Below are 24,062 nucleotides of genomic sequence, written 5' to 3' on the forward strand. Positions count from 1 at the left end.
TCTTGCTTGCAAGTGACCTATATTGAAACATACACCGCACCGCGAAGTATTGAGTTTCAGAGGCGCAGCTATCATACTTCGGGATCACTTTACAAACTCCCTTCCTTTCCGGTTGTGTTGCACTGCAAAGGAGAAAGAAAGAAGCCGAGACGATGCAAGTAAGGAATTTCAGATTTGCTGGCTGATGGGGTTAGAAATCTGCCGGGACTGTAAACTACAGGTTGGAGTCAGATGATACATACAAGCCGTGCTTTCCTTCGACTACAAGCGATACATTGGTGGTAGGGTGACCAGATAGTCAGTGTAAAAAATAGGGACAGGGTGGGGGATAATAGGTGCCTATATAAGAAAAAGCCCCCAGAATCGGGACTGTCCCTATAAAACCGGGACATCTGGTCATCCTAATTGGTGGTATTTAATTAACAATCTGATTTTAAGTGATTGCCAGTGGAAAGGTTTATGTTTTGCTCTGCTGCACTCTGCCCATTTATTCGGGGGCAGGGAAGCATGATGGTGACACAGTAACTTAATTAGGGACTGCACGAGGCAGTGTAACCGCTTCAGTACTGGAAGGAATGGTTCCCCTCCGCCCCCACCTGGTGGCTAAGCTTTCTGATTGGAGAAATGGCACATCTCAGCCCAACTGAACATATTTTCATTGTGGGGAGGAGGGCTACTTTAAGGTCAAAACCATCTTCTCAATCCTACCCCTTCCTCTGCAGCCGCTCTAGCGCTTGGTTACAAGAAGTAATTACATTAGGAGAGTGCTACAGAGATAGGATTGGTGCAAAGGGTGGGGTACTTGGTAACTTCTACCCCCCACCAGCCCGGTTTTGTATCAGTGCGGTTTATTATCTCTGCTTGAGTCTATGACTTTATGAGCATGCAGCCTTTAGCACTGGTGCTTGCAACTCCCCACTGCTCTATCCTCTCCACATCAGTTTGCTTCTGTCCGCCACTGTGCTTCTGCTGCCCTTTCAGGTGGGGTGCTCGGCAGATTTACCCAGGGTTGATTGTACCCCCAAAGTACCCCTTGACATAAAGACATGAAGCAGCCACCGTTTGCGAACCAGTGGCCTAGATAAAGGGGGAGGGTCAACTTTTTTAGTTTGAGATAAGTTGCTATTTGGCCATTTTCCCAAAGATCACGTTGATTTCCTCAACGTAATTTTTTCCAGTAAAAACTTTTTCCATTAACCATTTGTGGATTTCTCTCTCCTCCTCCTCCCTGCTCCACCACAGCTGCTTTTTTTCATAGGTTGGCTTAGGGCAGGTCTGCCCTAGAGAGTTCAGCCAACGCAGCTATGCCAGTCAGGGGTGCAAAGACGTGTGATCCCTAACCAACGTAGGTAAGCCGGATACCGCCCCCCCAACTATACTGACAGCTGTGCCCTTACTGGCGTAGATGGTTTTGCTCACACAGGGTAGTTTTAGTGTAACAGAATCGTAGAACTGTAGGGCTGGAAGGGACCTCAAGAGATCATCTAGTCCAGCCCGCTGAACCCAGGCGGGACCAGGTCTACCTAGACCATTCCTGATAGCTGTTTGTCTAACCTGTTCTCAAAAATCTCCAGTGACCTCCAACCTTCCTTGGAAGTCTGTGCCAGTGCTTAACTATCCTTATAGGTAGAAAATTTTACTGTACTGATACAAAGCCCAGCTTTGCTAGTACATCTGTGTCCAAGACAGTATCCTGGTTGCCCTATACCAGTAAAGCACCGCTGGTGTACACCAGACAGCATTTTAGCAAATCATCTCCTTTCGGGGTAAGGAAACAGTGACAGAATCACTGAAGTTGGAGATAAGGACCTAAGCTAAGGTCATCTTACCCGTTCAGGATTGTTCCTTGCAGTCCACCGAGTGGCTAATCTATTTAGGAATGAGTCTTATGATGAGGTTTCTGCTGCTTCCCATAGGAAAATGCTGCCTTTCTGAGTCACTCCAGTTTATAGAATTTCTTCTTCTCAATTATTACTACACGCTGGTGAGCACTGTAATGACAGCCTGACTCCTGCCCAGATCCAGAGTCCGTTGAAGTCAATGTAAAGACTCTCAGTAACACCAGTGGGGTTTGGATCAGGCCTCATGTGCCTAGGGCGACGTCTACACTACAGGTGCTACAGCAGTACAGCTGCGGCTGTGTCACTATAGAATCCTGGGACTGGAAGGGATCTCAAGAGGTCCCCTGCACTCACGGCAGGACTCAGTATTATCTAGACCATCCCTGACAGGTGTTTGTCCAACCTGCTCTTAAAAATCCCCAATGATGGAGATTCCACAACCTCCCTAGGCAATTTATTCTAGTGCTTCACCACCCTGACAGTTAGGAAGTTTTACCTAATGTCCAACCGAAACCTCCCTTGCTGCAATTTAAGCCCGTTGCTTCTTGTCCTATCCTCAGAGGTTAAGAAGAACAAATTTTCTCCCTCTTCCTTGTTACAGTCTTTTATGAACTTGAAAACTGTTATCATGTCCCCTCTCTGTCTTCTCTTTTCCACACTAAACAAACCCACTTTTTTCAATCTTCCCTCATAGCTCATGTTTTCTAGACCTTTAATCATTTTTGTTGCTCTTCTCTGGACTTTCTCCAATTTGTCCACATCTTTCCTGAAATGTGGCACCCAGAACTGGACACAATGCTCCAGTTGAAGCCTAATCAGTGCGGAGTAGAGTGGAAGAATCACTTCTCGTGTCTTGCTTACAGCGCTCCTGCTAATACATCCCAGAATGATGTCTGCATTTTTTGCAGCAGTGTTACACCGTTGACTCATATTTAGCATGTGATCCACTATGACCACCAGATCCTTTTCGGCAGTGGTTTGAGCATTGGCCTGCTAAACCCAGGGTTGTGAGTTCAGCCCTTGAGGGGGCCACTTAGGGATCTGGGGCAAAAATTGGTCCTGCTAGTGAAGGCAGGGGGCTGGACTCAATGACCTTTTAAGGTCCCTTCCAGTTCTAGGAGATTGGTATATCTCCAATTATTACCTATTACCTTTATTAGTGCTCCTTCCTACACAGTCATTTCCCATTTTGCATGGGTGCAACTGATTGTTCCTTCCTAAGTGGAGTCCTGTGCATTTGTCCTTATTGAATTTCATCCTATTTACTCCAGCGAAGCATAGATGTTTCCTACAATGAGGGAAAAGGTTTTTTTCCCCATGGATGTAGTTAATCCACCTCCTGACCGGGGTAGCTACATCAAGGAAAGAATTCTTCTGTTGCTCCAGCTGCATCTACACTGGGGGATAGGTCATTTTTCACAGCCCTGAGTGACAGAGCTAGATCGATCTAAGTGCAGACCAGGCCTGGGCTGAGTTACTCCACAGGGTGCAACAGCAAACACAGTAATACTCCAAACCGCAATCTCTCAAATCCGTTGTGTAGTCACCAGCTATTTGTTTAACCCACAGGTGCAGGGTAACAAAAAGGAGTCAAGCTTCTAGTACATGCATGCAAATTAGATAAGCAGTCATCACACATACACACAGTGGATATTTCACTGGTATATTTAATGGCTGCTGCTTGGAGGGCTGTTCTGAATGCTACAATTCAATGTTATTGTTAAAAAAATTCAGTGAATTAAAATTTAATTTTTGTTAATTGGCTCATCAGATGTATTAGCTTCTTAAGGAGTGATTCGACTGTCAGATAATTTAATTCATAGACTCACCTAAGAGTCGAGCTAATACACAGTTGTGATCAGCTACAGCTATTTAAAAAGCAGAAATGAACGCAAGCCCCCTAAATTCAGATTCAAAATCAAGACTGAACTTCCCCAAACGTCAGTAGGTATTTGGATCCAGAGTTCTGGTCTCAGGCTTCTCTCTTGTGAAATGAGATGCTCACCTACCATAGTCTAATGGGAGTTAGGCACCTAAATATCTTTGAGGAGCTGGGCTAGCATTGCTCAGTGACTCACGCCCTGTAACTAGTGAGGCTTTGGGGCTTTAGGATTACCTCCATGTAGCTGAAATCTGGGATAGCAGGTTATCGATCTAGCCCAATACCTCTCCTCCCATTACATTATGTTAGAATAAGTTTTAACAATTGTACTTGCTCTTCTATAGCGTTTTTCATCCATACATCTCACAGTGCTTCAAAAAAACAACAACAAAAAAGGACAGTATAGCCAGTCCCATTTTACAGATGGGGAAACCGAGGCACAGAGCAATGACATAATTTGTCCAAGATCACTCTGGTGATCAGTGTTTAAACCAAGGTTAGGACCCAGGTCTCCTGACTCCCAGTCAAATGCCCTATCCACTGGGACACACTCCCTCACTGCTTTGAAATAGGACTAATGAGCTAAACACAATTTGCTCCAAATCCTGTGTAACAACCTGACAGCCACATGAACATTTTGTATTTAAATAGCAATATTAATATCTTAATTAATCATTCTTAAGTTCGTTAGGATCCTCAGGTGACAGGTGCCATGTAACTGCAAAGTATTATTGTTTAAAAGCTTAACCCCCCCTCCAATGTCACATGTGCATTTTCCCTAAGAGAATTGCAACACAGGAAAATCTGTCTCTCTAGTTCCTTTTTTGCCATGTGATTTGGCTCAGGGTTTTGGTTACAACTAAGGAGATGGCTTGTAAACAGAACTGACGTCCATAGCAGCGAGTGGCACACCCTTGTGTGGGTGTGAGGGCTGGGAACGTCAGGCACCCTAACCCTGCTGTCTGGAACCTTCAGAGGTGAGTCAACCTGTTGGCACAGGGCAGCTTTGGAATCTCGGGTGCAGCCCCTCGGTCTGGCCTAGAGTAGAAAACGTGACCTGTGGAACTGAGATGACTTCTTTTTAAACCGTTTCAACTGGGTTAGATCTTGCTTCAAACAGTTTAGCTTAAATTAGTGAGGTTTAAACCGATTGACGTGTGTCTGCATTAGCCTGGTGTAAATAAGTTGATTTAGCGACACAGGTGCAACTTTACCAAAGGCCCGGTCTACGCACTACAGGTTTGTCTTCATTACAAATTTAATCTGATTTACTGTTCAGATGTTGCCCCTAATTTGAGTCCTTCCTGTCCACACACACAAACTTTTAATTCAAATTAGCCTATACCCCCTGACAGGCTGGCTAAGGCTCAAGTCAGCACAACTTATCAGCTGCTAACATGACCACTCTGTAGTGCGGTCTCCACCCAACTGCCTCTGGACAGTCCTCCAACGCTTCCCCATAATTCCCCACCACAGGCCCAGAAAGGACTGGCCAGTTCTGCTACAGATCGCCTGGAAAGCTGGGCTCAGCTGACTGCTAGCACAAAGAACACGAGGAAGTAGAGTACTAGTGTAGATGCAGCAGCCGAGTATTGTTTTGCGACGCGGCCGCTCATTTGAGCTCAGCCAACCTGAGAGGAGTAACTTGCGTGTAGATACCTCAAGTTAACACTGCAGTGAAGACACGCCAAGTTGCACAGGTTTAACTACGTGCAAACGTGCGCATGGAGACTCTTAAAAAGATCTAAACCTGGCTTATAATGGTTTAGCTTGCACATGTAAATTCCTAGGTTCAAGCTACTGCAATGCATCAAGTTTTAAACAGACACAAGTGTGCCCATGCAGGGGTTTGCACCGGTCTAAAACCGTTAACTGACTTAAGCTACCTGGGTGAAATCTGTGTGTGTAGAGAAGCCCTTGTCTAACCGCGTAGTTATGGCTTCTACAATCCAACTAACGAAGCAACTTCCTTGACATAATGCCGGGTGTCAAATACCCGGTCTATGTGCTGGATCCACCCCGATGACTGCTTGTTGGGTCATGTCTGATTTTACACAGTAAGATCATGGGGCCAAGGACCGTGGGTTTTATATGTCTGCGGTGCTCACTTTGGGGCCCTGCATGGTCAATGCTCCTTGTGGTAGTGGGAGCACTTGAGCTGTGTTAGTGTCACCGTTATCTACCTGCACTGATGCACGTAAAGGGTTAACTTCCTCTCTTGGAAGAGTCTTGCATCATTTAGCTCAGGGGTTCTCAAACTGGGGGTGGGGACCCCTCAGGGGTCGCGAGGTCATTACATGGGGGGTTGCGAGCTGTCAACCTCCACCCCAAATCCCGCTTGCCTCCAGCATTTATGATGGTGTTAAATATTTTAAAAAGTGTTTTTAATTTATAAGGGGAGGGGGTCACACTCAGAGGCTTGTGATATGAAAGGGGTCGCCAGTAAAAAAGTTTGAGACCCACTGATTTAGCTTTCCGCATGGTGACACCTGAGCCATGTCTACACTAGGGGTGCTATAGAGGCATAACCCCGTAGTGCAGAAGCAGACTCCTACTACAGAAGGGGCTTTGCCATCGCTGTAATATCTCCCTGAATGATGGTAGCTAGGTCAACAGAAGCATTTATGACAGATATGGCAATTTCCTGCAGTATCCTTGAAAAGCCTTATTGAATTAAATGTAAGTCTCTTTGGAGTTCCTTGCATTACCAGTGCACGGTATATGTACCATTGTGGACTTGCATGTAACTTCTCAGGCCGGGAGGGGTAGCATGTGGCCAGTGTAAATCCTGGCAAGTCTTATGAGCATCCAATAACTTATTTTAAGTTAAGTAGGTGGCCATCCTACAGCAAAAAAACTTCAGGACCAGACTTCAAAGAGAAACTGCTGAGCTCCAGTTCATCTGCAAATTTGACACCATCAGCTCAGGACTAAACAAAGACTGTGAATGGCTTGCCAATTACAGAACCAGTTTCTCCTCCCTTGGTTTTCACACCTCAACTGCTAGAACAGGGCCTCATCCTCCCTGATTGATCTAACCTCGTTATCTCTAGCCTGCTTCTTGCTTGCATATATATACCTGCCCCTGGAAATTTCCACTACTTGCATCTGATGAAGTGGGTATTCACCCACGAAAGCTCATGCTGCAAAACGTCTGCTAGTCTATAAGGTGCCACAGGATTCTTTGCTTATTTTAAACAATGTGCCCAACCCCGAGGAACCTTTGGGACAAATGAAATTGAGTGGGTTTCCTTGGGAAGAGGTGAATGCAAATTCCTACCTCCAGCCCCAACCGTTTGAAGCTACGCCCTAAGCAGAAACCCATTGTCTGTTGATTATCTGTTCCCAGAATCTGAAGGTCAAAGCCTTGAGCTGCATATGGGAGGTCCTCACAGATTCATGGGGTTGCTTGTCCTGAGCTAACAGCTGTTATGAACTTGTAACTACAACCCCCAGCAAGGGTCTTTTCTGAAGAACTCTTTACCTGCCAGGGCCCTTGTTGGAGCTGGGAGTGGGGGGATGATCTCTGGTAAGATTATTGCCAGGCATGAGGGTTCTTTTATTTTTTTCTCTGTAATGCTTTCACCTTGACAGCAAACATGCTTGCTTAGAAAGGGGTTGTGCGGTAACTTATAACTGTGGGAAGTTACATTGTTTATAGCCTCTGAGGAGAAAGCAGAACAGGCCTGTGTAGGAAGTCTCGCTTGCTGGGGAATAACACAATGCACGCAGGGAACTATGCTGCCTGGAAAAACCCTAGTAAGAAGGGAGAGAGTCACAGAGTTCAAGGCCAGAAGGGACCACCAGCTCATCCAGTCTGACCTGTATATCACAGCCACACACTAATCCCAACAACCGAAATTAGACCAAGGTATTACAGCCCAAGAGAGGTGATGGCTGAGGAGCCGGCAGCCTAGAGTGGGTGATCTTGGAGGGGGAATACAGGTGCAGTTACCCTGAACTGTGACAGCGTTCTTCTGTCAAACTAGCTGCGTCTAAACTGGGGGTTAGATCTGCATAGCTACAGCAAGTGACAGTTTTACCTGTAGCGCAGGCCTTGGATTGGCTGTGAAAGGATCCAACAAAGCTCGTTGTGGGGCTGTGTAGTGACATACAGTAGAACCTCACCGTTAGGAGCACCAGAGTTACGAACTGACCCGTCAACCACACACCTCGTTTAGGACCAGAAGTGCCCAATCTGGCAGCCGCAGAGACCCCAAAAAACCAAATAAACACAAATTTGTACAGTGCTGTGTTGAACGTAAACTACTAAAAAAAAAAATAAAGGGAAAGTTTAAAAAAAGATTCGACAAGTTAAGGAAACTGTTTCTGTGCTTGTTTGGTTTAAATTAAGATAGTTAAAAGCAGCATTTTTCTTCTGCATAATAAAGGTTCAAAGCTGTATTAAGTCAGTGTTCAGTTGTAAACTTTTGAAAGAACAACCCTAGCATTTTGTTCCGAGTTACGAACAACCTCCATGCCCGAGGTGTTCGTAATTCTGAAGTTCTGCTGTAGTGTGCAGATCATCTGCTGGCATCTGGCTCCTGGCCGGCCATTGAGGATCACTTCGCCCTGTGTGAAATGGAGCGCGCTCTGTCTGGGGATGTGTAATTCCCAGTGTGGATACACAGACATGCACTGGTTGTGCTTGAGCTAGTCCTAAAAACAGCAGTGTGGCTATGACAGCAAAGACAGTGGGGTGGCTCAGGCTAGCGCAACGAGTCAGTCCCCAGAGGGTCAGGCGGGATTGTCCTCGGGTGGCTAGCCTGAGCTGTCACCCCTGTCACCACGGCCACACTGCTAGAGAGCGAGCATGTCTCTGGTGACCCGGGCTGGGAATTACACCTCTCGGCTCTGTGTAGACATATCTTCTGACATAAAACTCCGGTGTGTGAATGGACTGGGGAGGGAGAACTGCAGCGTGTGTTGCCTTGTCGCAAGAATCTGTAGCCCATCTTTGTATCTTAGGCCTGCGTCTCCCAGGGGCGCGGAAAATCCAAACCCCGGCCAGATGTAGTTATACTGACCTAATCCCTGGTGTAGACAGTACAAGGTCAATGGAAGAATTCTGCCATTCACCTCCCTACCACCACTCAGGAAGGTGGACATGAGAAACCCTCCTGTCACCTGGGTAGTGTCTATACCAGGCACTGCAGTGGCAGAGCTCTAGTGATTTAAGTGTAGACATTCCCTTATACTGCACTCTGCCGGCAGGTTTTTCCAGCTCCTGGGCAGACATACGGTATTTTTGGAACCCACATACAGCACCTCGCACAACAGGGTCCCGGGCCATGACTGGGGCTCGCGTGCTCCTGCAATACAAATCAACGACACGTAACAACAGCTCTTTAGTGATACTCCAAGGATTCCATGTTGTGGCACTAAGTACTTTAATACCAGATCATCTCCAGTTGCTGGACGCTCATTATGGGCCCACTAGCGAAGGCCCCTCCCCATTTCACAGAGAGGGTCCCTAGCTTGCGCACGGTCACACAGGAAGTCAGAGATGTAGGATGGCTCCTGATCCTGCCCCTTCACCCCAAACTCATCCTCCCCTTCTGACTCTGTGGGAGTAGCAGCGGTGCTGAGGAGTAGCCGGTTTCAGCAAAGGAACCGTCTTCCTGCCGCTGACTCAGACAGTGACAGGACACAAGGGAAACCCAGTTCTTGGGTGCTCCATGGCTTCTTCACAACACCACAGACACCATGAAGGAACCATAAAGTAGCCTAAGTGCTCCTGAGAAATACATCCAATGCAGGGGGACAGCCCAGGAGGCATATCCAGCTCTGTACCACACCCAGAGAAGCCCCAGTTTCAGGAGTATTGGGGTGGGGGGGGAGGTCTTGGCAGGGGTGTTCCTAAACCTTGGCATTTGGGGATAGCTGGAACATCCCATAGGGGTTTTCAGTAGGTTTTCAGGGTTATGGCATCCCTCTAACATGGGCTGGGGGGAAACCACCCCCCAGCATCCTTGCATAGAAAATATGCCAGGGAGACTTGGCCCAGGGAGCAGAGCTCTGTCCTTACAGCTTGTAGCATTTCCTCCTGAGTTAGGGATAGCCAGTTTCTCATCTTGCAACACATGGAAAGAAGAAAGCCAACCAGAAGACAAAATGGCATCTCATCTCCAGTTTAGGATTACAGCCATAGCCCTTCAGACAAAAACAGATGGCCCAGTAACCACCAGCAGGATTTGTGCATTTGAAGGTGCTAAATGTAATTACTGGACTGAGCACAGGACTAAAAGTCCAGGGATCTGGGTTCAAATCCCGGCTGAGACAATCCTGGGCAAGTCTCTGAATATTTCTGCGCTCACATTTTCCCATCTGAAAGGGGAAAATAACGCTACCGGCATAGTGAAGTGTTTGGGATTGATGGGTTAAGGATGCCAAGTCCTAATATAGTCTCATTTAAACACTATTATTATAAATCTGCTGCCAATGAAAATTCAAAAGAATGAGCCAATTACAGGTGATAATATGCACTTCACAATGTGCAGACTAAGCATATAATTAGATCCTGTTTACTGGATGAATACTACAGCTATTAGGCAATATTTCTAGCTCAGGCAGGTCCCTTCAGCTGCATAATGGAGATTATTGTACAAAATGCATCATCTGCTCATGTCATTAACAAACGCTGCTGTTGTGTGTGGCTTGTAATTAACAAAGCAAAGGCTAGGCCTTCACTGCAAAGAGAGCGAAAAACGCGAATCTCAATGTAAAATGCTAATGGAGACCAGGCCTAAGTGCTTTATAACCTCGGCGTAACCAATGGAGGTCAGCCCTGGGGGAGGAGGAGGTCTGAGGTTAACCCTGACTGGGTACGTCAAAGTAAAATCTGACCCTTGTCTTCAGGGGCATCTGGTTGAACAACTTTTTCTTTTTCCTTCAGCAAAGACAAAGCCAAAGGAACAAGAATCCAAGCAATTATGGCAACATATACGTAGGAGGTTCAGTGCACCATGTGAGATACGTGCCCATCAACCTTAATCATGGTGCACTTGCAACATGATGAAAGCCGTTTACTGCAGGAAGCAGCATCGGTTTTGTAAAAAATGGGCAATCAGATGAGACTGGCTGGGTCCAGAAAGAGAACCTTGGGTTAGAAATTGGTAGCATTGCCCATAGACGATCAGGTCTGAGTAGGATGCAGGAACACCCAGCAGCCATGCGTTTATCTGTAGGCAGAAGAGAGAGATCTTACCGGAGTGGTTCCTGTGCTGTCTGAAGCCTTCCCTTCTTAGGAGGAAAGTCTCGTGCGTGGCTGGAGAAAAGGGCTCCGTGTTCAGAGGAAGTGACTTTCTGGCTTGGACGAAGTGATTTGCCCAAGGTCACACAGAGAGGGAAAGCGGCAGGTAGGAGAAAAGTCCAAGTCTTTGGCCTCGCAGGGCTGTGCTCTAACCACAAGGCTACAGGGCTAACGGCCTCAGGCGGCATCTGAATGGCCTGCAGCATGTTCCCCTTTCAGGGCCTTCCAAAGTCCTCGCTCAGGAGCTCCCAGCACATACTGGGTTGGAAGTCAGGCCACCGCCTCACTCTGCTGCACCTGAGGAGCTGTCTAGATTAGGAAGAAAGGTGCTTTTTTTGAGCAGGGTTTAGTCCTGCTGCAGCCTGCTAAATTCAAGCCAAGCATTCATCGATGCTAAGTGGGTTTTTTCCATCAACTTAAACTAGCTTGACTGAGCCAGTTCTATTGGGAAAAAAAACCCTTTTCTCATAGTCTAAGTCTGTGCGTGTGGGCGAGAGGGGACAGGTATTATTGAAATCCACACACCTTAATGCATAATCGGGGAAAGCCCCTGTTCTAGTACTAGGAAGTTCACAAAATGATGGATTTACATAGAAACAGACCCCCATTTCCCAACACTTCCTGGTGCCTAACCCCTGGTCCCACTCCGCTCCATTCCCACGGTGAATGCGGCATTACCTGCCTAATGCTGCTTTTGGAGGGATCTGGCATAACTCCTAGTCTAGTGGATTTTCCCCAGCCCTACTGGTAAGTCACCATGGCCCTCCCACAGAGACAAGCACCTCACTGGAGAATCTCTCCTAAACTCCCAGTGCAAAGGGAAACACAGCTTAGAGCAGGGCTTCTCAAAGCCGGCCCGCTGCCTGTTCCGGGAAAGCCCCTGGCGGGCCGGGCCGGTTTGTTTACCTGCCGCGTCCGCAGGTTCAGCCGATCGCGGCTCCCGCTGGCTGCGGTTCGCAATCCCAGGCCAATGGGGCTGCAGGAAGGGCGGCCAGCACATCCCTTGGCCTGCGCTGCTTCCCGCAGCCCCCATTGGCCTGGAGCGGCGGGGCTGCAATCGGCCGAACCTGCAGATGCGGCAGGTAAACAAACCGGCCCGGCCCGCCAGGGGCTGTCCCTGAACAAGCAGCGGGCCGGCTTTGAGAAGCCCTGGCTTAGAGCACTTCACAATCCCAAAGGCAGGTCACTACACAGGCATTGACACCACTCTGCTCCACCGGGACATGAAACTGCCTTGACTCTCAGTGGCTGAGCAGCTGAGCTGATTGCCTGTAATCGGCATGGGCTGGCCAGCTGCCTGAGACACATGGCACCCTTCTCACTGCCTGCCATTAGCTCTGCCTCTCCAAGGTAAAACTCAAGGTTGCTCCTTTTTGTCTGGCTAAACCACGGGCCCCTTGCTGAGTGTGCTGCAGTCGTCATGAGCAAGGGCTCAGTTCAGGATCACGCTCTACATGCTGATTGAGGCTGCGTTAAAAGTGAGAGAAACAAGTCAAATCATGCGGGCAAGTCGTGTCGCTATTCAGTGCCTCAGTTTTCCCATCTCTAAAATGGGGATAATGATACTATCTTTGTAAGAAGGGGTGGGCAAACTATGGCCCATGGGCTGGATTCAGCCCACCAGCCATTTTAATCCAGCCCTCGAGCTCCCGCTGGGGAGTGGGGTCTGGGGCTTGCCCTGCTCTGGCACTCCAGTCGGGGAGCGGGGTCGGGGGCCACTCCACGCAGGTCCCGGATGCAGTGGCATGGCCCCAGTCCAGCTCCTACATGTAGGGACAGCCAGGGGCTCCGTTCTACATGCCACCACTGCAGCTCTCATTAGCCAGGAACCATGGCCAATGGGAGCTGTGGGGAAGGTGCCTGTGGACAGGCAGCGTGTAGAGCCGCCTGGCTGCGCCTCCGCATAGGAGCCGGAGAAGGGACATGCCGCTGCTTCCGGGAACCCCTTGAGGTAAGCGCTGCCAAGAGCCTGCACCCTGAGCCTTCCCCTACACCCCAACCCCCTGCTCCAGCCCTGATCCCCCTCCCGCCCAGCCCGGAGCACCCTCCTGCACCCCAAACTCCTCATCTCCAGCCCCACATTCATGGCCCACCATACAATTTCTATTCCCAGATGTGACCCTCGGGCCAAAAAGTTTGCCCACCCCTGTTGTAAGAACTAGGTAGGAGCCAGGACTCCTGGGTTCTATTCTTGATTCGCTGTGTAACCATAGTCAGGTTCCTTATCCTCTCTGTGCCTCAGTTTACTTATAAAATGCGGCCCCTACCTGCTCCCTCCCCTCCAAACAATCCTCTGAGACTTTATTCATGCTTGCAAACAGCTATATAAGTGCAAGAATACATCATCCATCACACTCACTACCTCTAACATACCAAGCACCTTGGGGCTGATTTTTGGAAGTGTTTGAGAGCCACTGATTTCAGTGGGAGCTGTGAGTGCTCCTCGTCCCCAAACCATCAATCCTTTCCCCCCACCTGATTCTGTTCTGCCTGGGGTCGGTCTTTATGCAAGGCGGCTTCCCCTCTCAGAGGGTGGAGCGCAAACAAACAGAAGTGGAGCAAACTGAATTTGTCCTTTGAAGTGAAGATCCAGTACACCAGGGATCTGCCAAGAGGTTTCCCGAGGTCATGCAGTTCCAAGAGGTTTACAGACGTAAATCAATGATCTCTGATACTTCTGTGCCCAAGGAGGCTTTGGAGAAACGAAGGCAGAGCATGAGCTCGCTGGAGTTACTGGTGGCTCAGTCCTCGGAGGTCGTTTTTTGTTGTTAATGGAACCCTCTCCACTATGTGATCAACTGGAAGAGACTTTGCCAATCAGAGGGGCCTGCCATGAGATAAAGAGGTGGGGAAAGGGAAGGGTGAGGGGCTGGAAGGAGCAGGAGACGGGGGGGGGGGGGACTGGATGGCTCAGGGGTGAGGAAATGGGAAACCAGAGCCATTCGCTGACTTGGCTCCAAGCAACAACACTCATTATCATTTGCTGGCTGGCTGAAAGCTGTGGAGAAGGAAGTGGTGGGAACAGATCAGATAAGTAGCCATCGCATACGACCCATCACCCATGACACCCTCTGTTGGCAGTCTCAGAAAGAAGCCAAGAACCACCATCACCTCCAGAGGTGGCCTCTCCAGCCCAGAGTTGGGCTGCGCTGCAGGGTGGCATGTGGGGAATTCTGTACCTAACTGCTTATGGGGCAGAAGAGGAGGATTTCAGCCCCTAGGCCGGCCACTCAGCCTTTTATTTATTTCAAATCAAACCTCTTGCACCGGCCCCCACCAGGCTGCAGAAAATCTACCTTGAAAGTGGATATAAGACAGCAGAAGCCAATTACAAGCCCCATAGCCGTGGACCTGGTCACGAGGGCAGGGCCAGGCCATCAATGAGACAGGCTCATTCAAGAGATCTCCCAGGAAGGATCCTGTAGACCTTCAGCAGAATGTAAGGGAGGGCAGCTTTGGGTGGCATCCCTGGGAGTGGGCATGGGCAGTACGGCTGCTGCCCTCCTGCAGCAGGGAGTTCCTCCCTTCCAGTGCAGCTGCAGATGGGGCAATTCAGATTGCTCCTCCCTGTTTCCACAGGAGCACATCTGGCTCCTAGATACCGGCCCTGTGCACTCACTAGGGCTCAGGCTGATTTAGGAGCCTAAGCCGGCTCCAGACCAAGACGCACAATGGCAGTGATGCAGGAGGAGCTGGGTGTACCTCTCCACAACACTCCATGCCCAGGCACCCCTGGGTAACTGGAGGAAAGGGGGAGAATATGAAAAACAATTAACAGCTGGGTGAAAAACATCCAGAACACCCTGGGCCGGGAGGGACAGCACGTTCCAACAGATGAAATGCGACATACACACCGCAGCAGCTCCTGGCCTGTGCTGGACCCTAGCTACCACCATGAGGAGCACACAGTAGCTAGCCTGGATAGCGAGAACGTGCGCAGAGCTGGATGGAAAGGCTGTCAAACAAATCACGTCCCACTCTTTAACACGCACCTTGGAGGCCTACGACTTGAGTTGCTGGTCTCAGCCCAATTCATAATGGACAGGCGGCATCTGCATCACGAGCTACACGCTTGTGGGTATCCCCGCTGCCAGGCCAAGGGCTGGACATGCTGTGGAGGTGAGCAGTACCTCCTGTCTGAAGGGGAAGGATGGCCCAGTGGTCAGACTTGGGAGACCTAGACTCAATTCCCTGTTCTCCTACCAACTTCCTGTGTGACCTTGGACATGTCACTTAGTCTCTGTTCCCCATCTGTAAAATGGGGATAACGGCACTTCACCGGGATAAAGACTGGGAGGCGCTCAGATGCCATGATAATGGGGGTCATGTAAGTACCTAATATCTAGACAGAGCCTTAACAGTGGCCCCTTCTGTCACAGTCCAGGGAAACTGCACCCGTGTTCCCCCTCTGTGGTCCAGCAAGGGCACCCACTCTTAGGCTCCCAGGTCCCAGCCCTCACCTCTCGGTCAGAGACCTGCATCTCGCGCCCTCCTGACCAGGCTGCATAGCTCCCTGCGTTCGCTGTGAGTTCCCCAGCAAGTCAGACTGCCTAAGCAGGCCTGCTTTGCTTTCTCCTCAGTGGCTATAAACAGCGTACTTGGCCACAGCTATACGTTACCACACTGCCCTGTGCAAGCAAGCACAGTTATTCTTCAGGTGAAAGCATTACAGAGAAAACACATTAAAACGATAAAAGAACTTACACGCCTGCTAATAAGCTTACCAGCGAGCCCCACTTCCCCTCCAACTCCAACGTGGTCTCTGGAGTTCTTCAGACTCCACCAGGCGGGTTTTCTGTGGTCAAAAATTCGTAACAGCTTTTGCTGAGAACACGAACCCCGCCTGAAACTGTTGGGTATGTACTCGGCACTGCTCAGCTGTGCCTCCACTGCCACTACCCACGCTGCCCGCTGAGGTTACACTGTTATTCATACTCCTGCTTGCTTGATGAGAGCGAGCGTGAGCATGTGTACGTGAGCAGGGGACTCACACCCCTAGCTCATAGTGTAGACTTAGCGGGTGAGTCCCTTCTTTATCTTTGATCTGCAGAGACCGGGAGGAGGTAATCCACCCGACAGCAGTTCAAAAGCTTGGGTCTGGAGTCGGGCATCTGCATTCCCCTCCCTCCAGATATTTCCTAGGAAATCTGCTTCGTTCAACCTGACAGTGCCTCCGTGTCTGGCCCAATGTGTAAAGTAGTCCTTTGAAGCTCATAACGCTTCCCAGCAGGGTTTACATTGGCCACGTCTGCCCCCGTAGAGAAGTTACGGCCAATCCCATAATAACACATCCACTTTGCATTTGTAATGCAATGGGCTCCAAAGCTATTTAAACTTAATTCAGTGAGATCTCCCAAAATAGTGCCGGAACTTTACTCACTGCCTTTACTCACTCTGTGTATTGGCCGTGCTCCTCCCATTCTGTCGCTACGCAGAGACTCTCTGGCCGCTCAACCTGGCAACTTTTATCAATGCTAACCTCACTTGCAGAAAGGTTTTTATTGTCATTTATAAAAGGCGCTGGGGAGCCATCTATGAGAGGCTGTAATTAACAATCATGGGTCTCTCTCTACAGCTGGAAATCTGGCACCGGCTGGTAAGAGATGAGGCTGCTGTTTCTACATTCCACCCCAATCCAGCTCCTAACTTTTGCCTTTGCTTTGCTTCTCCTCCAGATGTATTTCTACTTCTCCGACAAGGTGGTACTTTTGTTTGACTTCTGGAATGTCCGCACCCCTGCAGGTAAGAGCAGAATCTGTGGATTATTCCCACCCCCTGAGCGATAGAAATTTGACCCAAGTAATTTGTGCTGTGGACAGCCACAGAGAGCAGCTGATTATGGGTGGTTATCAGCTATGTAGTTCGTTCATGTTTACTCTAGCAGAGGCCGTAATCTGTGCCGAGTAAGTGATAAGTAGAGGAGGGAATAAGGGCCGCTATTCAGCTTACTCACTGTTTTCGCTGTAGTGACAGACACCAAGTCAAGGCCCGGGAGAACAGGAACTTGCATGCAGAGAAAAACTCCAACAGAGAATGTGTTCTCCAGCATTCTACACAAACCCACTGCCTGCCCCCAGCCCCACTCCTGATCTCCGGAGGTCCCCTCCTGTCCCCTGTAATAGCCCTGATTTCTCCGTGTGGAATTCACCGAATACCCCAAACCGTCACTACTACATCACAAACCACTGAAAGATCCTCCACGCTATCGCTCAGTAGGGATTGACACATTTGACAGGCACAAATTACAACAGCTGGCCATCTCTGCTCCAGAGTGGGCCAAGACTGGGATAGCGAGGGAGGAGACAAATGAGGATGCAGAGCAGTTATTTATCACATGCCCGCCTTATCCATTATACCATGCACACAAGCACTACATTTATGCATAAAACAATGCCAACTGAGATTCAGCTGCAAAGAGGCCTAGCAGAAGACTAAGAGTGTTTAAACTCAGCCTCTAAATCTCCCATAGCACGAGAAGAGTATTGGTTTGGTCACAGACTGGGGTGGGACTTGGGGGAAGATGCCTTCGCACAGTCTCATGAGGAGTGATCAGTGAATCAGACACCGGCCTGCTGCCACTCCAGCAATGCTAAGGTGCAGGGAGGGGGGTGACATTATGACATGGAAAGTGGGCAGTTCTGCCAGAGGGCTCAAGAAGAATTTTGTACCTCATGTCCTTCACTTGGAAGAGGTTCTGGCCCCATCTGGGATGAGCAGAGCGGCAGAGATGGGGGAGACCCGTTGGGGTGGGTAGGGGCAGATGTCACTACAAGCATCATTGCCCCTTTGCTACTGGAGCGGAGCTTTGCAGCCTGATGGGGTGGGGATGAAGAGCGGAATAAGGGTGGGGGAAAGGCAGATGCTGAGGATCAGCTACTGTATTTGGTCAGGAAACTTCCTTAGAAGGAGGGACTTCCGGCTCCTCCCTCTAAAACTTACTGTTCAGAGTCCCATGAAACACTTGCTGCTTCGTGGCAAGTTATATGGTGCTTCCTGACTCTCTTGCTGGTTCCAGGCCAATCTGAATGGTGTTTGCCTTGCAGGGATGGTGCTCTCGGTGCTGGTGGTTCTGCTATTAGCGATGTTGTACGAAGCCATCAAGATCAGCAAAACCAAACTCCTTCGCCAGACGATACTGGCCATCCCCACCACCCTCAGTCAGGAGTCGCTCAGGGAGCCGGAGACAGGGTCTATCAACTCAAACGTGGGTCAGCAAAACACCACCTCAAAAAGGTAACCCAGTTCCCCGTCGGAGGCTTTCGCTATCCCCTGCTGCACAAAGGAGGCCCAAGGGACGCTAGCAAAGGGCTTTAAGCACCATTTGCGGTGTGGTCCCATCACAGGGTTGCCAACCCTCCAGGATTGTCCTGGAGTCCCCAGGAATTCAAGATTACTCTTTAATTAAAGAGTATGGCATGTGATGAAACCCCCAGGAATACGTCCAACCAAAATTGGCAACCCTTGCCCATCAGAATTGCCAAGCTAGACCCAGGGTCTGTTCAGACCAGCGGCCTGTCTCCGACAGTGGCCAGTGCCAGCTGCTTCAGAGGAAGGTGTAAGAGACCCGGCAGTAGCTCCCCGGGAACCTTCTTCCTCACGCTCAAGTGCTCGCATCTGAAGAGCGCAGGGGACCTAGGCGCCGACTTCTCCTCTTTCCCGGGGGTGCTGGATCCCCCTTCTGCCCCAGGCCCTGCCTCTTCCCACCCTTTCCCCAAAGTCCCCGCCTCAACTCCGCCCCCTCCCTGACAATATTCCAACCCCTTCCCCAAATCCCTGCCCTGGCCCCGCCTCTTCCCCGCCTTCTCCCCTGAGCGCGCCGCGTTCCCGTTCACCCCCCCCTCCCCCGGAGCCTGCTAACCCTGCCGAACAGCTGTTTGGCGGTGGCCGGGCGGGAAGCGCTGGGAGTCGGCGCCTATGGCCGGGGGGGCGAGGTGAAGATGAACAGTGCAATACCCAGGGAGAGGAGGATGCCTGCCAGATACGCTGGGTCAGGGGTGGCCACAAAGCTGAGGAAGGAGAGGTTCCAGCCACTGTCAATTCAACACTCTGCGGGTGTTCAGAGCCCTCTACAGGCAATCCTCACCCCACTGACTGCGGTCCCCATTCCCCCCACCGCCTGGGGACAGCCTGGCCCCTCAGACAGGGAGCAGCTAGATTGCTCCAGCAGGGTTTGCAGCTCCGACCCCATCTCTGGCGTCTCCGGCACCTTGCCTCCTAAGGCCAGGCAGGGGGTGAAGTTGCTGGCACTGCTCCTCCTCCTTCCCCAGAGCTCTGCTCCCGGTCAGTGAGACACAGGTCAGCGGAGATGAGGATCCTAGAATCCCCAAACCCCTCTCAGTAGGTGGCTACGGCCCAACCGCGCCTCCTCCACTAAGTGCTCCTGCCCCCATGTCCGCACCGTACTGCCTCAGCTCCTTCTCCCCCACCTCCATCCTTCTCTGCTGCCCCCTCCCTCCTGCACCTAACTCAGGTCTCAGCTCCCCCCATACCACAGGTGTTCTCTTGCTCTGCCCATTGACTTCAAGGGGTGCCCAGCTGCTCCCTCATCTTCAAAGTCAAGAGGGACCACTGCCCCCAGGCCCACTGGGAGGGTTGCCGGCGGGCAGCGACACTGGCTAGGGGTGGGAAAGGGCTCTGTGACAGGGAAACTGTCGATACCCAGGGAGCTGGCACTGCCCCAGCCAGCAGGGCTGCAGCCGGAGGAGTTCAGGCTGTGTACGTATTAGCGCTGTTTGGAATTGTCCCAGAGGAACAGCTTTCCATTGGAAAATTCTGATTCAATGGAAAATTATCGAACCGTTTCTTTTCATCTTGGTTGCATCGGCGTGTTTAAATTATAAAATTGGAATATAAACACGTCGAGCCGATCGAGTGAGAACAAATGGTCATTTTGATTTTTCCTCAGTGAAGTTTTGGAATTCCCAGGCCAGGGGGAAATTTAAAATTTTTGTTCCAATTCGGAACAATTTTCCCCCCAAACGTTTGGAATTTGCCATGGGACAGGAATTCTGAGTTCTGACCAGCTCTGATTTTTATACAAGTTGTTTGCAGGTTTGTTAACTGGACGTACTGTTTTTTCTGGGTTCAAATGGTGGCAGGTGCTGCAGGCTTTCTGTACCCTGTAAACCATCACAACTGTAGCCGTTAAAATGGAACCAATTAATCCCACTCGATCTCATCTTCCCTCAGGCACTACCTGTATCGTGAGCTAAGCCATCCCAATTACGTTGTTATTTTCTGGCCAGCCACATTTCTCTAGCAGGGTTCCTCTGGCAAACAGTCTGAGGAAATACGCTGAACGGCTGCCCTCCCAGTCTTTTCAGGAGCCCTCATCAGCGGTTCCCATGTGATCGGGAGTAACTAGCATGAAAGACTTAATCTCAGATGGAGTCTCATTCGCAGGTGCAGGATTGACCCCACTGAGGCTGGGAACGAATCACTGGACATAATGGGAATGCTAAGGGCTTCCCCCCCTCAGCGTCTCCACTGCAGCAGGGAATGGGGATCTGTTATGGTCACTTTCTGCTTTGGCAGTGGTGGGATAGTGGAACTTGGGCCTTTGACACAGAAAACCCATTCAAAGGAAGAAGATGGGAGGTTGCCTACAAAGAGATGGCCCCAAAAATACACGTACTGACTAGTGTTCTGACCCTCCTTCATTAGAAGGCCATGTCCGTTAAGCATCCACTTTCTATGTTCAGTTAAGGCCGGTTTTACTATTTTCCTGCAGCTGGAAAGAGCTTTTCACGGCACCGGACTTAAAACATGAAGTGCAACTAACTAAAAAGAGCATCTTTGGCTCACACTGGGATGATGTGGTAACCATAGCAGGTGACAAGGTAGAGAATTCCACCATGTTAGAACCCTGGGGGCTAAAAGCTCCGTGCGCCTAAGTGATCCATGCATGGAAAGGGTTAAGAAATCAAAGGCAGGTTTTAGCCCATATGTGCAGAAACCAAAATGCAGAAGAGGCAACGCTTAGTTCAGAGCTTAAGGCCGCCCCCTGATTGTGCAAAGGAACAGGAAGCCAACCAGGCACGAAAGGCAGGGAACAAACAATGCAAGGGGAACGTGCGTCACTTTGAAGAGCATGCTGCCCTGCCTTGCGTGTCCTGTTCCATGTGGTGCAAAGTTTCATATACGAACCAGCAGGAGAGGAGGACGCAAGCTAGTGTAGAGGATGGGGGCCGGGAGGGGCTGCAGAGCGGTGTTATTTTGGTGCCCACACAGCTTTGGCAGCGTGCTGAGATCACTGCCTATCATGCTGCTGAAGATTGTCCCAGTTTCCTTGTGCTTCCCCGTCTGTCTGGATCCACCTGTCGCCTCTTGTCTTACGCTGTAAGCTGTTTGGGTCTGTGTTTGTACTGCACCTAGCACAATGGGGTCCCGATCCAGGAGTGGGGCTACCGCGATACAGCTCATTAATAGCCGATCAGAACGCCTCAGCGGCTCAGCACAGCGACGACGGCCTGTGTAGACGTACCCGAGCCAGCGTGAATCATGCCAGCTCAGGTACGGGAGGGAGTCGTGACGCTGCAGTGGCAGGCACGTCAGTGTGGTGCGTACACGCCTGCCTGGAACCCTGCGTGATCACGCCGGGTCTAGGTCATGCTGCAGCGGCACGAGCTGGGTAGCTTGGGTGCTGGTAGATTACACGAACTGCAGTCAGCACGGCGCTCTCAGCAAACTTGGCACCGGACTTAACCCCACTTAATGTTCTACCCCCAATGCGCTACCAGGGCTCCTAGCCATGAGCTCTCACACCTCTTTGGCCGGTACCACCCCCTCCTGGAGCACGTCAGACACACTTGGAAGTCTGGGGGCATGATGTTAACTAGCAAGGCTTGTTCACGCCATAGTTAACTCTGCTTTTCTTTTCCGGAAAGGTGGTTTCTTTACCACATCAGCCAGAGCCTGCTCCACGTGGCCCAGGTGGTGATCGGTTACCTGGTGATGCTGGTGGTGATGTCCTACAACACTTGGATCTTCCTGGGAGTGATCGTGGGTGCCGCCCTGGGTTACTACCTGGCTTACCCGGTGTTCACCGCGAGATAGCGGTGGCCTGCTGCACGCCAGGGCGCTGCAGAGCAGAAGAGGGCGACGGCTGCAATGGGAGGAGGACTAAGGAGGCTCCACTAGAGAAAATGCTTGTGCAAGGCTTGGCCAGGAGCTGGCGGGAGATAATCCCCAGGCAATGGGGGACTCCCCCCATCCCCCCACCCTGCGGGGATTGAGTTTCTTCCTTTTAAACCTAGCGTGGTCTCCACTGCTATACAGTTATCCATTTGTAAGCTCACTGTTGGACCCATCCTGGCCCAGCAGGGCACGGCCCCGCAAGGCACTAAACTGGGCCACATGGTGCGAACCGGGCTGATGAGCAGCTCAGCCTTACAGCTGCCGCCTCCAATGAGTTTGAACCCACCCTCAGTTCTCCTTCAGGAAGCCCAGGAGCCTTTCCCTGCTGACTGGAGGAGCAAGGGGGCTTGGGCCGTGGGCACTGCCACCCTCGCCTGGGGACTGACAGAGCAGGCGGACGTGTTACAGGCTACGTCCGTCAGTGGGTGCTGGAGGGATGGGAATGCCAGGGGATAGATTGGGGTTATTTTACCCTCCCTCACGGGTGGTTCATGTTCCTGGCTGGCCCCCCTAACAGCTCTGTTCCCCTCGCCCTGCTGCTTGGGGGCAGGAGGAAGCTAACCCTCAATGGGCTCATGCTGGTCTCTGACCCGAAGGGGACGCGCCAACAGAGCAAAGCCGTATGTCAGCTCCCTGTCTCAGCACCCTCCGGGTGGACAGGGCTTGACCGCCCTCCTGCGGCTGGAGCATAAGGGAGTCAGGCAGTTGGTTTAACCGTCTTGCGTGTGCAATGGCTCGGTTGCTTTGGAAACCAGGATGCACCAGGGGCTGGTGTGTCTCCCAGGATCCTGCTGTACTTCATGCCAAGAGAAGGGCCAGTTTTAATAAAGCTAATTGCTTGACTACTTGTGTGTGTGTGTGCACCTGATTGTGGTACCAGGGCTGGGAGAAGCAGCTGGCCTCTCATAAGGCTGAAAGATAAAGTGTAAATAGATGGTGCTGATCAAAAATTAGGCTCCCCAATGGCCAGCTGTTCCCCAGTGGCAAGGGACTGCTCTGAAAGCTGCAAGGGAGGCAGTCGAGCAAAGATTTCAACATTTTTAGTATAAATTAATTTCTAAAAGAAAAGTCATTCATTTTGAAAACGCTGAAAGGGATTTTTTGACAATGGCTCAGCTCTCTGCACATCAGGCACAAGCCATCTCGGGCCTGCACAGCCCAGAGTTGCACATGCACAAAAAAATAAATTATTCTGTTGAAGGTTTAACAGTTAGAAACTTGAGTCCTTAATTCACCAGCCTCGTCCTTCCAGTGCGGGGACTATATGCTGACGGGGAGACTCTATGAACAAGAAAACAATACCACCTAGCCCTTAAATACCACTTTTTTCTCAATAGATCTTAAAGGGCTGTACCAAGGAGGTCAGTAGCACTGTTCCCATTCTACAGATAGACAAACTGAGGCACAGAGCAGGGATGGCTGACCAGCAGGCTGGTAGCTGAGTCAGGACTAGAACCTAAGTCTGTCGAATCCCAGTACAGTGTGCTAAGTGATACCCCAGCTGAACACACACCATGGTAAGCAGCCATTCACTGACCTTAGCCAGCCAGATAGCACTGCCAGCGAGGTCACCCTGGCCAGTTACCCTCATTACAATCAAGTCCTAGGCTCCCACCATCACGTGGAATGTCCCAGAGCTCACCATTTTCACTAACAGTGAAGGAGCGATGGTCTACTTAAGCCACGGGACGGAGACTCAGGAGATGTGGATTCAGTTCCTGGTTCCACCATTGGTTTTTTGTATGCCCCTGGTCTTTCTGTGCCTCACTTCCCTATCTGTAAAGTGGGGACACTGCCACCTCCTTTCTCCCACCCTTCGTCTTATGTATTTACATTGTATGCACTCTGGGGCAGAGAGAGAGAGAGAGAGAGAGAGAGAGTGTGCGTGTGCAGCGCCTAGCGCAGCTGGGCCCGAAACTGCAACTGGATTATAAATCCACTTTGAGCTAGG

At 50.5% G+C, this 24,062-nt stretch overlaps 1 protein-coding gene across 2 annotated transcripts; it reads left to right on the plus strand.

Annotated features, from left to right (window-relative positions):
* On the plus strand, nucleotides 1–22,956 carry SLC31A2 (solute carrier family 31 member 2). 2 transcript variants are annotated; one of them, XM_044993119.1, is made up of 5 exons: nucleotides 1–158; nucleotides 1,243–1,349; nucleotides 16,651–16,717; nucleotides 18,019–18,208; nucleotides 21,862–22,956. In XM_044993119.1, the coding sequence occupies exons 3-5, from the start codon at nucleotides 16,651–16,653 to the stop codon at nucleotides 22,028–22,030; spliced, it is 426 nt and encodes a 141-aa protein (XP_044849054.1). In that variant the 5' UTR covers nucleotides 1–158; nucleotides 1,243–1,349; the 3' UTR covers nucleotides 22,031–22,956. The 2 variants fall into 2 exon arrangements, with proteins under 2 accessions (XP_044849054.1, XP_044849053.1); XM_044993118.1 differs by lacking the exon at nucleotides 1,243–1,349.
* The last annotated feature ends 1,106 nt before the right edge of the window (nucleotides 22,957–24,062 follow it).

This window comes from Mauremys mutica, chromosome 18 (assembly GCF_020497125.1).
Source record: "Mauremys mutica isolate MM-2020 ecotype Southern chromosome 18, ASM2049712v1, whole genome shotgun sequence".
Taxonomy (NCBI): Eukaryota; Metazoa; Chordata; order Testudines; family Geoemydidae; genus Mauremys; species Mauremys mutica.